Source organism: Mus musculus, chromosome 16, assembly GCF_000001635.26.
Source record: "Mus musculus strain C57BL/6J chromosome 16, GRCm38.p6 C57BL/6J".
In the NCBI taxonomy this organism is placed as follows: domain Eukaryota; kingdom Metazoa; phylum Chordata; class Mammalia; order Rodentia; family Muridae; genus Mus; species Mus musculus.
The window spans coordinates 66,729,816-66,745,972 of NC_000082.6; the positions used below are offsets into that span (position 1 = coordinate 66,729,816).

At 33.9% G+C, this 16,157-nt stretch overlaps 1 protein-coding gene across 7 annotated transcripts in view; it reads right to left on the reverse strand.

Annotated features, from left to right (window-relative positions):
• The window catches only part of Cadm2 (cell adhesion molecule 2), a 965,502-nt gene that overhangs the window by 74,400 nt on the left and 874,945 nt on the right, over positions 1–16,157 (reverse strand). For 3 of the 7 annotated variants that reach the window (NM_001347247.1, XM_006523026.4, XM_011246128.3), the window contains one exon: positions 1,570–1,689. The exons of 3 other annotated variants lie outside the window; for them this stretch is intronic. In NM_001347247.1, the coding sequence (NP_001334176.1) occupies positions 1,570–1,689 (120 nt within the window). Of the gene's footprint in view, positions 1–701; positions 768–1,569; positions 1,690–16,157 lie in introns of all 7 variants that reach the window. One more of the 7 variants, XR_001781826.2, reaches the window with a different exon arrangement.

The window sequence follows — 16,157 nt, forward strand, 5'->3', positions numbered from 1 at the left end:
ATGTAGTATGGCATGTTCTTTGTATCATCCTTGTTCACATTTGGGCAGTCATGTTGTTAAACCTGTGAAGTCTCACAAACATGACCACTTATGCATAGCTTTTAATGTTTAATGGTATATGAGAGAATAAGATCAATCTCTCAATTTAGTATCACTATATATATAAATACACACAAAATTATGATTATATAAATATATAAATTACACTCTATAATAATATTGGAAGGATATTTGAAATAAAAGGAGAAATTTAGATTTCTTTCATTCTTTTACCTTAAATAATTTCACTTTGCCTCATAGTTTTCTGTTTTTCCCCCTTGTTCATAATACAAGCATCTATAAGAAAACACTTAAACACTGCTTCCATAAATGAACAGATAAAGCCGAAAATAAATTCATTCATCAGACACAAATAATCAAGATATTTCTAAGCAACTCATTGCAGCAGACATCAAATTACTTTCTCACCATTCACTGACATGTTATAATATTCCTGCATATGATTATTAATAAAAGTGACCAGACATTTTTTTTGGTAACAAGAGAAAAACAGGCTTTTGAAACTATTGTACAAGGCTACAACCCATTTTCTTATCAAGAATGAATAAAATTTCAAGAAAAAACATTTACTGAACCAGAAAACCATGTAAGACAAGATATTAAAAAAGATAAAAATAAACCACTTTTTATAATTTATTTACCTGTGGGAACATACAGTCTCCACGAACATCCAGTTAAGTTGTTACACTTAATATGTTAGTGTAGCTCTATGACACAAAATGCATGTAAGTAAGGAAAGGAAGGGTTAAATAAGAAACTTTCTCTGCACTCTGTTGTGGATATATTAAATTTAAGGCATTTTTTAATAGTTTCTGCTATTATTATTATTATTTATTATTTTGCCTTTGTGGCTACTTCAGTTCCTTTATGTAATGTTGCTATTTTGGGGTTGAAATAAAGTGCTTATTTGAATAGTAATTTAAGCCAAGTATAAATTCCTGTTAGGTCAGAAATCTCTGCAACATTCCAATTTAGGATATCCTATCATGGAATCAATTTAGGGTAGCATACATTTTGGGTATTTACTTGAAAGTTCTTAGTGGTGAATCACACATGATTTCATTTTAGAAAAATTCAACACTCTGAAAACTTCAATTTGTAGAGAAATATCAAGTCAATGATATTAAAGTAGAATATTTACAGCCACATGCTATCTCCGCATCATTGAGCACGTTATCTCTTTACATCTCAAGGCAAATAAAAAAATCTATGTCCTATCTTCACATCTCCAGATTGCTCAGTGTAGTGGAGATGCATGTATTTTTAAACAACATCACATAGCATTTGGATAAGAGTCGTAAGGACACTAAAAATAAAACAAACCACTTGACTCCTATTCTCCTTTTGTAGTTCTTCTTCACACTAATCTTGTTGGCTTAATCACATCGTCGTAGAATTAAGATAAGATGAATATGTAAACTGGATCTCATTATTCTATTCTAAACAATACCCTTCTACACAGCTCCACTTATTGGGCTTCTGAGGCTATAACAAAGAAGCATACTGTACCTCTTCTGCTGCTGCTTGATGCAGATGTGCTTGGGCTGGTTGTTATGGTTACAGAGGTTGTTACTGGTGCAGTGGTAAGGGAGGGGATGATAGTAGTGGGAAGCAAAGTGTTGGGAACATCTGGTGAGCGGAAAGAAACAAAATATAAAATAAAATCATATCATGCAAACAAAAGAGAAAAACACAAAAATGACTCAAATTATAAATACACACATCTTATTAAGGCATAATCATTTAAAGCTGAAACGGAATGACAGGTACACAACAACCACCACACACAGGTTCTGTCATTTTTCTTTCACTTCTCTTTTATGCTCCACACACACACACACATACACAAAAAGAGAAATTCGGGAGCTAGGTTTGAGAATAAGTAAATCGCGTGCAACGTTTCGAGTGAAATTTAAAATGACAAGAGTTCACTTGTTCTTTGGGGGCCTTCGAAAATGCTCTCATGCAGTAGCAAAATACATATATGTAAAATAAAAATGACATGCGTTGTCAAAGAAGTAAACAACGAAACGCCACATACGGAAAGAAACACAAATACCGCCAGATAAGATTAAAGACGTGTTAACAACGAGCATGTATATGCATATACATGTTAAGTGCCTCTGAATTTCCTTTCAGGAAAGTGATTGAAAATAGGCAGAGGGCAATCTTTAGAAACAAACAAACAAGGGAAGCCAATGGTTATTGTAATTGTTATTGTGCTCCTCTGGTTTTCACAAACGATGTTAACATACAGTTTAAAGTCTTGCAATTCTTACCCCGATTAGCTGGTAACGCCTTCTAACAAATTTGCAGTACCTAGGAGTCTTTAATAAGTATCGAGTCAACTAGCATGGAACACGCGATGTGACTGATGTTCAGACAGGTTTATGACTCATTTAAATAGAGGACAGCAAAAAGAAGTTACTGAATAAGGATTTGAAAAATAACGTTCAGTCTCCAAACTATAATTAGTAAAGTTGTCATAAATTAAAATTTGATTCAAATCCAGGGATAAAACGGTGAGCCACAGAACAGCTTAGTAGTGTTCAATGACCAAATCTTCCTTGATTTCATTAAAACCAGTTTAAAGTATTCAGAATATCAAAGAGACCTCAAGCAATGTTTCCAGTGTTAGGTTATGAAAAACCTTCGGATAATCCTTAAAAGTTTTGTTCCCGGCAGATAGGCATATAATTTACACAGCAAGAGAATTAGAAACACTTCCCCAATTACCTGGAATTAACTGTACTGGGGCTTGATTTTGTCTGTTTGTCATGCAACCCCCAAATATTCATAATTCTTGACGGATTATTTGGCTGTTGAAAGGTTGCTTGTCATTCTTTCAGAAAAAGTCCTCAAGTAACAGCAAACATTTTTCTAGCACTTTACCCTGATAAATAGCTCTAGTCCATCTGCTGACTGTACCCGCTGAATTCTCCACACTGGATACATGGAAACCAGCGTGAGATCACTCTCTTATCTGGAGTATTGATGTTTACATCTGTTTTTCAACAGGGAAAATGCTTCCTGGCCAGTCAAATTAAGAAAACAACCCCTGAAAACTCAATGGTGTTGCATTAATCACTAGGGACAATGGATATTGCCTGGGGAGCAATTTATCATGATCATAAGGTGACACTGGTTTTAGAAAAAAATATAGTGAATGAATAAAAATTGTGTATTTATGCCCATAGACTTATTTGCTTTTTACCCTATGTTCTTAATTTTTAGTAAGCATTTTAAAAGACTTTACACACACTAGAAGTAAATGGAAATATATTGAATAAAAAATTTAGTTAACTTTTTATACCTTCCTCAAATATAAAATAATTTATTTTTATTTCAATGATCTCAAAGTTATTTTTGTAAAAAAATGTAAAATGAATATCTAGTACTACAATATTTAAGAACAAAGAATATTTCATCTTTAAAAGTCCATTTATGGAGTCTGATATAACTAAATTTATCACAGACTATGAGATTAGATTATTCTATCAAACAGTAACATGTGTGATTGGTGACAACTGTGCACAAAGGGTGTGCTGAGAAGACATCTTTCCCAACCACAATTACAGGTTTTTAACTTATGTAAATGCTATCATATGCTGCATAGCCAATGCTCTGTGTAGAATATTTTCAAATATGTTTAGTTTCCATGATTCTTCCCCCAGTCTTTTAGTCATCAGTAATTTCTGATTTAAATTATTTCATCTCCTTTGTAGAATAGTAAAAGTTGAAATAACCTAAAATACTCAGTTCTAGAAGATAATTAGAAACAGGTAAAATTAAACGATGTGAGATTAGGTGGAATTAGTTAGAAATGTCAGAAAGATCGCAAAAATTGCGTGAAACTTCTGTCACATACTTAAACTTTCTATTTGATCTATTTTTGATTCTGGTCTTTTACCACTTAAGAATTCACCTCAGAAAGAAAAACTCTCAGTTACTGCTCAGGATAAAAATATAACTAAGGAGAACTAGAAAGTGCCCATGTATAACAGGATGGATTAATTATAATAGAATTAAAAGAGAAAAGCACTTCTTTCAAAAACACCCTCTACATCTTCATACAGGGGGGAAGTGTTATTTTTTAAAGGGCACTGTTTAGAACCATAATGTACTTTTTATATTTTCAGTTATGAAATGTTATCAAAACAACAGCATCAGAAAGAACTTACTTCCTATCCCAGATGAGCGATGACATGTTAATGGGACACGTACTGGTATTAGAGGTTGCTGTTCTAACACTCAGGATCTTTGCCCATGGGCAGATGGATTAGGATCCAGAAAAACCAGACATTAGCAAAGGACTCTGAGAAGTGTTCCTAAGTCTAAATATTCTTTCCCCTTCTTATAAAATTCAACTTTGCTTTTGAAATGTCTTGCTTCTATAAATGAGTAGCAAAATTTGATAAAGTATACTAAACACCTCAGTGATGGTTGCTTCAAGTTTTAATTTTCATCCTTTAGAGAATAATCACAAATTGGATTTACATTTTCTCATAGAAATATGAGCTATACAACTGCTAGCTACCTATCTTCTATTTTTAAGACAAGTTTTTGCTATGTGGCACTTGCTACCCTGACTGTCGTTATGAAGTCCGTTCTGTCTCTGCCTCTCAAGTGCTACCATGCCTGCACCCTGAATTTTTGATGTTTCTAGAATCAGAAATATATATTTTAAACCATTATACTATCATATCAAGAAATAATTCAGTAAAGCATCAATATACAAAACATAGCCATATTTCTCTTTTACTATTTATCTGTTTATGTTCTTTGAAGAATAAAACACTTTTATATACAAGTTAATGACATGCACTTTAACACTAAATATTTGGATAAATTTAATCTATTAATTCTTTGTATAATACAAAATAATTTACTTTTGTTTCCTATATGTTACTTTTTTCAGAATTTTTCATATTATAACATTCTGGATATGTTAATTTAAGAAGATCTTGAAGCACATACACACACACATATGTGTGTGTATGAATATATACATACATATGTGTATGTATGTATATATGTATGCATGTATATACATACAAATGTACTAGCATTCCATGATTATTTATAAGATATTAGAACATGTATCCCATACATGTTGTGAAGTGACAGTCAAATTTATGATCTATAACTATGATTTATGATGCAGTAAAAGTATAAAATGACAACTCAATACTTGTACATAATACTTCATCTATCATTTGTACAACGTCAAGGCGTAACTCAGCTTTGTCTTAAGTATTGTTCCTTGGAAAATGTACTATATGTTTACTTAATTAGTTCCTGAGATATTTGTGTGAAACAAGAATTATGAAGTCAAATGGTTCAGCATGTAAAAGTCCCCAGTGCCAACACCGAGGATCTGAGCTCAATACCCAGGACATGCACAGTGGAAAAAAGAAAAACTCACATAAGTTGTTTTATGAACTTGCATATGTGTGAAGGTTTAAGTACACACAAAATATATGACTAAAATAGATGAATAAAATATATCAGTAAGTTCATTATTAGTAATTTACAAAAGGAATGAAGTGTGTAAATTATATATTTCAGAATTTAAATCATGATTAGTGTAGAATTAACGTTTAAAAATACTAAAAATGTTTTTAAAAAGTTACTTGGAAAACTGTACCAAATGAACGTAATTATATTTTGTCTCGATCTGATCATGAAAATTTGTAATTTTATAGAAATCTTTTAATTAAAACAAGAGATACCTCAGTAAATTTCTTAATAACCAGATATTAAGATAAGCTTATGAGTGAATGCCACATCAGCTGACAGCAGTTTTTAAAACTGTTTTGATTATACTACATAGAAATATAGAACTCGGGCTGGTGAGATGGCTCAGTGGGTAAGAGCACTGACTGCTCTTCCAAAGGTCCTGAGTTCAAATCCCAGCAACCACATGGTGGTTCACAACCATCCGTAATGATATCTGAACCCCTCTTCTGGTGTGTCTGAAGACAGCTACAGTGTAATTACATATAATAAATAAATAAATCTTTAAAAAGAAGAAATATAGAACTCCATTTTCTCTGAAAACATTATTGAATTTTAAATTTTCTCTTGCTAATAAACTAAATGCCATTATTTTAGATGGGTGGTTAAATAAATTCATGGAATTCCAGGAATCATTAAAATTTAAATATGCAAACCCAATTTACTGAATAATAGTATGCATATATTTCAGTGGTATACAATATAATGTGCTATGTACTATGTAAATAAATATTTAAAATTTAAAAATAAAGGAAGTGTCTCTATCATTCAACACATATAACACAGTAAACACAGAGGTTTCCTTTAAAGAAACATTGTATCATGTTCATTGATAGGAAACTAAAAAAAAAAGTTTAAAGTCATAAAAATTTGATTTATGAGTTTGTGTGCCCATCTACCCATTGTGAGGAATTTAAAATAATATTGTATAAAATAAAAATTCTGAAGCATTTTAAGAACTCCAGACAAACCCCTGTATCTGGGCTACTAAGCAATAGTGCAGACACTTTTGAAGTAAGTTCCAAGTGTCACTCATAAGGCCAATGCTGACTTCCAAATAAATACATTCTCATTTATAATATTCTATTACAACCTACTTACACACATGAAGAATTATGTTAGCTCAGGTACTCAGAAACTTCTGTGTGGAAGAGCATCGTGAAGCTTGTTTTATAATAAATACATCAGTCTATTATCACTCCTTCTTAGTTCTAAAAACTGTGCTCAGAACTCCATGCCATGCCCACTGTGTAGATGCCCTCAATCAAGGACTGGAGGGCCTCAGAGGTTACATGCTCGGTGCCTTTACTTCATTTCCCATTATACCAGTTTTAGATCAGAAAGAACTCTGAGTTGGACACACAAAAGGACATCTGCTCCTGCCTCACGTGCCTTCTTCAAGATCCAGATCCAACTATTTGTACTCTCTGTGCTGTCATCTTCTCGCCATTTCAGTCTGCTTCGCAGCATCATCTTTTTCATGTGTGTCTGTCAAGTCCCTTTCAATACTCCTATACATATTCTTCCATTCTGAAACTAGTTCATGTTTCCTTCTCTATCTGCAAACGCTTTTCAGGAACTCTGTATCTGTTTACTATACATTACCATCCATTTTGTTTTCCAACTCACACCACCAACCACCACCTTAGCCTTACAAAAAAAAATTATGTCTTCTTTGTTCACAAATACAGTCCCACCACCCGCACGGACACATCTGTTCCCCGGACCAATACACTCAACCCAATTGCAAGTCTCAGAAATATATAATATTCACCTGTCATTTGCAATTCACTGTATATTTTTCATGAAGCAAACATTTTAATGCAACAGATAATTTACTTAGTGGTATATTTTGGGAGCTCCTTCTTAGTTATATGCTTTATGGATGCTAATACAATGTGGATATGTAAGCAATATATCACTTCTATGGCATAAATATGCAACCAATATTTAAACATGGTATAGAAAAAAGTTGCACCACTTGCAGAAAATATTCTAGAAATTCCTTCTAAAGGCCTACAATTCTGAAAGACTAGTCTACAAGATTACAGTAGAGCATTCTGAAGATGCTTCAGCTCTAAATGCTAGTGTCAGCATTTTAAAATTGTTAGGCTCCTAAATCATAAATGCCAATCAAAAAATAGTGGGAAAGCTTCCTTTCCTTCAAGTGTTAATGAAGGAATTAGAAAGCATGGGAATATGATCTTATTAAGGGGGCTCATTAGAGCACAGCCAATCCTATATAGTCCTGTCGGGATGAAGTCACTTCCAGCAGATACAACACGCAATAACTCACTGCAACACGTTTTGTTTTCTAATAAGGTGTTTTTTTTAGGTTAAAGGAAGATTGTGTTGTCTATAAATGTAGTGCATAAGTTCTAACTTGTCAACTTGTTTTGTTTTCTGGAAATTTCTCTTTCTAAAAATGGCATTCAGGATGGATTTTTGAAAACAAAATTAAGTCTAAAGACTTCCCAGAAGCCAAGGCTGCTTGTTTTTCTCCCAAGACTATTGTCCAACTAAGGAGAAAAACTGCTGTAATTTAGTCTGAAGTCTACACATCTACACCCTTTCGACTTGATGGGACCAAACATTCCATTCTCGAGGGGTAATCAGTTCACTTTAAGAGCTATTGCTACCCCCCTACACAGAGGGGTAGGGTTTTAAGGATAACAGAATTAAGGTAAGAGTTATTATGTTATAAAGAGTTCATATCTCTCTGACTTGCAAAATAATGTCAAATCCTTAGTATTCCGTTGCTCAATTTTGCAGCCATTGGGAGAACTAGGAAGAGGCATGTTTACTGGTTTTAGATTTTGTAAGGAAGGACATTTATCTGCCTCCATTATACTCAGCCACATGTAGCAGCCTATTTAAGTTTTAAGTTTTTCATGAAGCAAACATTTTAATGCAACAGATAATTTACTTAGTGGTATATTTTGGGAGCTCCTTCTTAGTTATATGCTTTATGGATGCTAATACAATGTGGATATGTAAGCAATATCACTTCTCGGGGCATAAATATGCAACCAATATTTAAACATGGTATAGAAAAAAGTTGCACCACTTGCAGAAAATATTCTAGAAATTCCTTCTAAAGGCCTACAATTCTGAAAGACTAGTCTACAAGATTACAGTAGAGCATTCTGAAGATGCTTCAGCTCTAAATGCTAGTGTCAGCATTTTAAAATTGTTAGGCTCCTAAATCATAAATGCCAATCAAAAAATAGTGGGAAAGCTTCCTTTCCTTCAAGTGTTAATGAAGGAATTAGAAAGCATGGGAATATGATCTTATTAAGGGGGCTCATTAGAGCACAGCCAATCCTATATAGTCCTGTCGGGATGAAGTCACTTCCAGCAGATACAACACGCATAACTCACTGCAACACGTTTTGTTTTCTAATAAGGTGTTTTTTTAGGTTAAAGGAAGATTGTGTTGTCTATAAATGTAGTGCATAAGTTCTAACTTGACAGTTATCTGCCTCCATTATACTCAGCCACATGTAGCAGCCTATTTAAGTCATAACATAAAGGGATGACAAGTCCAGACCTCTCATTGAATTGGCAGATATCAGACTAACAGGACCTCAATTTAGCCTTTTGACCCTCCTTCACAACAGAGTTATCATAAACCCACCTGTCCCATAAAAAAGAACCCTTGTCCAAATTCTCTAAACATCTTCCTTGTCTCTTCCACTGGCTTCTGATGCTAAGTGGAATCCTTATATTAAGATAATAATAATAATTTAAAAAAAATCTTGCCTCCGAAAATTGGAAAGTGCTGCAATTTTAAACTGTAGGTGGTCACCAAACGCTCTCCATAATTACAAGGAAAGTTTATGAATAAAATCAGTGTCTTATGTGAAGGATGAAATATGTATCTTCTGCTTTAAAACACATTACTTTCCAAATTGACACAAGCAAAGTTAAACTTAAGGAAGGAACCTTCATCTTGGATGGCCCTACATCATTTAGGGTCGCATTCACTCATTGACTGGAAGTATTTTACCCAAAGTAAGTCACATGACTGGATGAGGGGCACATCACTGACATTTTTAAGGAAAAGTAAATGAAGTAACAGATATAAGGAGGAAGTGTGACAAATATTGAGCAAGCAGAAATTGTTTTTCAATGTGTGTTCTATGATAAAGGAATCTAGAGTTGTTTTGCATGTTATTTCATTTACTCACATATATTCATTTTATTAAAAGTGGAGAGTTTGGTATGATAATGTAAATAATTCTTTTTACACCTGATTCTTGATTTTTGATAAGTCAAACTGACCTAAAAGAAAGATGTTCTGACAGATATGTACTTAACCCATTTTGTACATAATTTTAAGAGGCAATATTCCTAAAGATATTAGTCTACTTTGAAGTACAATGAAGTCAATTTATATGGTACCTTATTCTACAGATAACATCAGTCTTTAAATTTCAAAAAATGTTTTGGGTAATTGACAAAAATTAATATTATAAAATGCTAATAACAATTTGTACTTTTAGGATACAAAACCCACTGTGGTTACCAGGAGAGCCATGATTTATAAACAAGCCTGAGGTTTGCACATCTCTTTAATTACTTGCTTGAATTGTGTTTTTCATTGTTCCCCTTTCACTTGCCAGCACAGTAATGGATTTCTGACAATGGTTTCTCTAGAGGTGTTTCTTGCATTGATTTGAAATCTACAGCTTTTGGTTGGGGGGGGGGGTTGTGGATATTTTGTTTAGGGAGCTGTTGTTCTTTTGTTTGTTTTATGTTTTGTCTGTTTTTGCCTCTCTGAGACAAGAAATTATATGGCTCAGGCTGGCCTGGAATTTGCAAGTAGCTGAAGATGATTGTGAACCTCTGATGTTCGGTGTCTACTGCCTGGGTACTTGGATCACAGGAATATGATATCATTCTCATCTATCCTTTTATAATTTTTCTTTATTTATCTATTTGTTTGTTTATTATTTATTTATTTGTCTAGGTATCTATCTATGTATCTATCATCTGTTTGTCTTCTATCATCTATCATTCTACCTATCAATAATTTATCTATCATACATTATCTGTCTATCTTTTATCATCTATCTATCTATCTATCTATCTATCTATCTATCTATCTATCTATCTATCTATCCTTATCTGTCTTTCATCTATCTGTGATTCTCAGCATTAACCCATGCCTTTTGAAGACTGGACTAGCTTCTCACAGTCTTATACTTCATAATTAGAGGTGTTTTATGTTGGTGAAGTGGCCATTTCTCTCTCACACACAGACATATTGCACATAAAATGGTATGCAAAGAGTACCAATTTAGTCACCACACTACAAGTAGCATGTTACTTATTTGCCAACTATTATTTTTAAATTTAAGAGTATCTGAATTTTCCAAAACAGTTGAATATCTAAAACTAAACTGAACCCCTAGTTTCTTAAACAGAAGTAATGTTAGTGAGTTCCTTCTTTCACACACATCATTTTAGGTTGTCCATTAGAAAGCATTTCAGTGCCTAGTCCTGAGAGGTCAGTGAAAGGGCAAGAACAGAGTGGGAACCTCCCTAGTAGGTATTATGCACAGGATGCTGGACATAGAAGAGTAGAAATGAGGCAAGGGTTATTTTAGAATCAAAAACAGTATATAATGTGTTATTTGTGACATCTACAAGGCAAGACACTATAAGTATATTTTATGTACAAATCTATAGTTTCTGAAACTCAGAGCCAAAACTCTCCTTCAAGGGTCATGACATAATGCTTGAATTATCAAAAAATGAGCCAACTCAGGACCATATTTTTTGGTAAAAGGACTCTGTATAGAGTAGAAAACTGTAGCCTAACTAGTTTTGCACATAAGCCAACTAAGAAGACTTTAGTGACATTGATTTCATCATTGTGTTTACCATTTTATAGACTGTGGATGAGAGAAAGGTTATGGAGAAATAGAGAAAATAATTATTGATGTTGAAAATTTGAAGACAGATTCTGAATAAAGGTTTTTGTCCTTTTATATTTGACCCCTAATTCATCTAGATCTGGAGGAACATTTATGTTAGTAGGAAATATATGCATGGATTATACCATGACAGCTGAAAAAAGTCAATTTACACAGTGCATTTTCATCTTAAAAAGATGGAATTCAGTTCAAGTGTATTCGGTGTTCTACGCAAAACTCATAGCAGCATAGACACATACACACGCACACACTTTTAAATGAGCTATAAAACAAACACAGTGCCTTCATCTCCACTTGTCTTTGCAGAGTTTGGCAGCATATTCAAACAGGCAGAGGCATGTATTTCCTACAGGCAAAGGGGATCACTCTACATTTACATGTGTAGAAGTGATGTGTTAAAAGAATCATCCAACCAGTGACCAGTGACCATGTGGGAAGATCTCAGACAGCACTGCTGAGACCAGCAACTCTGGGGATTTCCATTATTAGTGTTTGTTGCTGTAAAGGGATGTCTGCTTTATCCTTTTTATTCTATGTTCCATATTTTTCATTTATGTTTCTAAAGAAAGCTCATTATTAGCACACACAGATAATTTACCAGCTGGCTAGGTCTGTATCTATATGACAGAACAGATTTTAGTTGAATTGCTGTTTAATGTTTACTACACTGTATATCTGTATGTGACCCCATCTTCTCTTTCCTAATTTCTTACACAAAACCCACTCTCTGGATGCCATCATGATCTATAGGAATCCTCTTACCCATAAATTCAACAGGACAAGTAATAAATAAATATATAATCTTCCAATGCATCTAAATATTTTCTTTCTGGTAATCATAATCATGTCCAAAGAGACCATAAATCTTTGGCCTGGTTACTATAATGACCAGAAGTACTCTTTCCATTTTATTGGGGTGAGCATTCATTTACTTACTAATCATGGCTATTCTAATTGTAAAATGTAAAAACTTATTCTCCCATAGTAGGTATGTGCATATGATAAAAGTACTTGTTCAGTTCTATGACAAGAAATTAATAGGGAAATTTAAGATATAAATTATTAAGATCAGTCTATTTGAAAATCAATTAACATCACTCTGCTACACCTATCTTATTTTGTTAAAGCTATCATCAAGTAATAATAAACTTAAAGCTTGTGATTATTTGCTCTACATTAGGAAAATACTTGAAAGCAGCGAGACACTAGAAATGTTTCTTGCAGTGAAAATACATTTATTTTCCCTGCCTTGATTTGCTTTTCTACCATAGTGAGCAAGTCCTTTGCTTTGGGTAGCTAGCATCCAGGTGGAGAGGAGATACTTTCCCTAGAGTTTGAGGAGGTATGTTGAGCCACAAAGCTTAGAACTTTCATTTGTCATGATGTTCTATAATTTCTATATGTATGGTACTTTGTACTGGAGCGTTTTTGATATTTATTATTAACAATAAATAGGAGGGAAATAGCAGTTGTAACTGATTCTTAAAACTGGAAAGGCACATTTAATAGCTTGAAACCCTTCATTAGACTATAAAGCATATAGACATTTTTAGTAAAAATAGTCTCTTACTGTTAAGTTTGTAAAATATACTTTATAATGGCTCTTTCCAACAAAAAATAAAATGGGACAGGTCACATGTTACACATATGGGTGCTATTCAAATGTGTAATTATTGGAGTAATTGTCATGCAAACCATGGAAATGTCATTTTTTTATCATTACTTATTTCAGTAAACACCTACAAATACAAATAAACTGAAAATGCACAGTGGTATTTTAGAGCTATTAAATCAACAACTCATTCATTCTCCCTTGATTGGGAGAATAAAAATAGAAGCAAATTTCAATTCTATTTTAATTTGTGGTACTAAAATAATAGCTGTAGATAAATGTGCTTGTTTTACATGGTTGTAAAAATTAAAATTCCTAGAAAAGAATGCATGTATGCACAAAGTTAAAACATGGACAAATATATAGCGTAGAATTTCATTCAAAAGTAGCACATTATGAATTAAGGTAATTGGATGATTAAATCTTTAAAATATGAATTGTAGAAGAAAATAAGTACACAGTAGAATAAGTTGGACAATGGTAAAAAAATAAATGTAACTTACATGTAAATATTGTTGTGGTGAAGGAAAGGGTAAATTTGAATAAGGAAGAGGGATTTCATGGGCACATTCTGTAATATTGTCTCTCCATTACCATTCAAGATCCATACCATTTCTCCACTACAGCTTTGGCATTGATGCCCCAAAGTTTTGCCTAATATGTGTACCTGTTCACATTCCGCAGCTACTTGTAGAAGAAGGAAACAGCTGGCCATTTGATCTGCCTACCTTGCAGTATTTCCTCATAACTCTCAGGAAGGGCATTGGTGGTAGAATTTCTTATGCTTTAGGAACGTTTGCTGACATAATATTCTGCATACCACATTTTAAAATGATCTGGACCAAAGACATTCCTATATGACTATTTAGTAAATTCACATTTCCTTCTCTCTCTCTCTCTCTCTCTCTCTCTCTCTCTCTCTCTCTCTCTCTCACACACACACACACACACACACACACACACACACACACGTGTGTGTGTGTGTGTGTCTGTGTGTGTGTGTGTGTGTCTGTGTGTATATCTGTGTGTGTGTGTCTGTGTGTGTATCTGTGTGTGTGTCTGTGTGTGTGTGTGTATCCGTGGGTGTGTCTGTGTGTGTGTCTGTGTATGTGTCTGTGTGTGTCTGTGTATCTATGTCTGTGTCTGTGTGTGTATCTTTGTCTGTGTGTGTGTCTGTATCTGTGTGTGTGTGTCTGTGTATCTATGTCTGTGTCTGTGTGTGTATCTTTGTCTGTGTGTGTGTCTGTATCTGTGTGTGTGTCTCTGTGTGTGCCTGTGTGTGTGTCTGTGTGTGTATCTGTGTGTGCCTGTGTGTGTGTCTCTGTGTGTGTGTGTGTGTGTGTATCTATGTGTGTGTCTGTGTGTTTTGTGCATTTGGTGTACCGTCCATTGTCCATTATGTGTGTGTTTGTATATTTGATGCAGGTGTTATACATATTTCTAACATGAGATTATTAACTGAAATTAACTGAGAAATCTGAGAAGGTAGGAAGTAAAGATTTGAGATGGTTGAATTTATTTTTCACTCTCCATACATATGATGTGTCAAAACCTTCACATCTCATATATTTGTGATTTTTTTTTAAAGAATACGGAGTTCAAAAACTCTGTTGCTTTTATTTACTTATTGCGATTCAGGCAGGTGTTAGGCCCAGGTGTAGAGAGGAGAGATCAACTACTCACATAGGCTTTCGCATTCTACACTGTGGGTCTCAAGTAAACTCACACATTAAATTGGCAGCAAGTACCTTCAATAGTCGAGCCATCCCAATCCCTATTCCCCTGAAAAGTGAAGTTTTATTCAATTGTTGAGATATAAATATGAGATAATTTAACTGCTATCAACCATTCTAGATGAAATGAATTAGATTAAGATAACTGATAGTGATCTGTAGCCACAGATCTCTGCTATGATACCTTTAGTAATTAAATGTTGATCTGGGTCCACACTGCTTGGGAAAAATAATTTATGTAGCTTTGTAAAATTTTATGTTTTCTTAGAGAAACAAGACGGTTTATTGAACTTACCCTGCTCTAAATATTAATATTTACAATGTTGGATATTGCAAGAATTTTCCTAGGTTTCTTTTAGTGGGAACTTAAATTTGTCTTGTTCTTTAGGAACTCTCATTAAAAGCAAGTTTGAAACCAATGGCTAAAGCTGCCATCTGCATACTTAAATTTGAAAATTTCAAAATGTAATAGGATAAAGGAGATGAAGGAAACCTTCAGTGAACATAACCCCCACCCCCCAAAAAAATTCAGGGTTTAGGACAATTAAATATCATAAAATTTCAACGCTCACTACTACCGGTTTTCACAGGATAATATCTAACCAAAGCCTAGCATCTGTGTTGTTGATGTTTTATACAGGAACATATTCCAACCTCCATCAATTTAGAAATCAATAGATTCAGGCAACTATGTTAGGTTCAGACATGCGTCCTGAGTCATAAAAATACCTTCTGTACAATAGGTATGTTAATTCAGCACAGCTGATGTAAAAATCAACCTTGGTGTAAAACATAAAGGGGTAAAGTTATTGCATATAATTGTATGCAGCACTCAATGTAGATCAAAATGCCACTCAAATTTCATCATTTAGTAGGGTTTTGAAACAGCCAGACCATTAACAGAAGAGTGTAGCTTTTACACGTACACAAACCAGTGACTAATGAAACATTACACCCAGTGTGCAAAAGGGAAAAGTGCCCTTTAGTTTGTAATGAACCCAATTGGAACCCCCTTTAAATGCAGTGCAATATGGTTTCACTGTTTCACTGAGCCTCTCATTATGTGTGTCAATAATACTAGGTAAACTGCTGTTGAGCTTCACAGTATTTATCTAGCAGCATGAATAGCATTAATCTATGGGGTGCCTTTGAGCCATTGGAGTTCAAGAGTAAAAGCCAAAAATGACTCCTTGAAAAGTGCTTAGAGAAGTATTTATTAAAAATATGTCAACTGCCAACAACCTAAAGGTAGCTTGGCTCTTGGCAAAACCATGCTGTTGCCAGCTTGAAAAC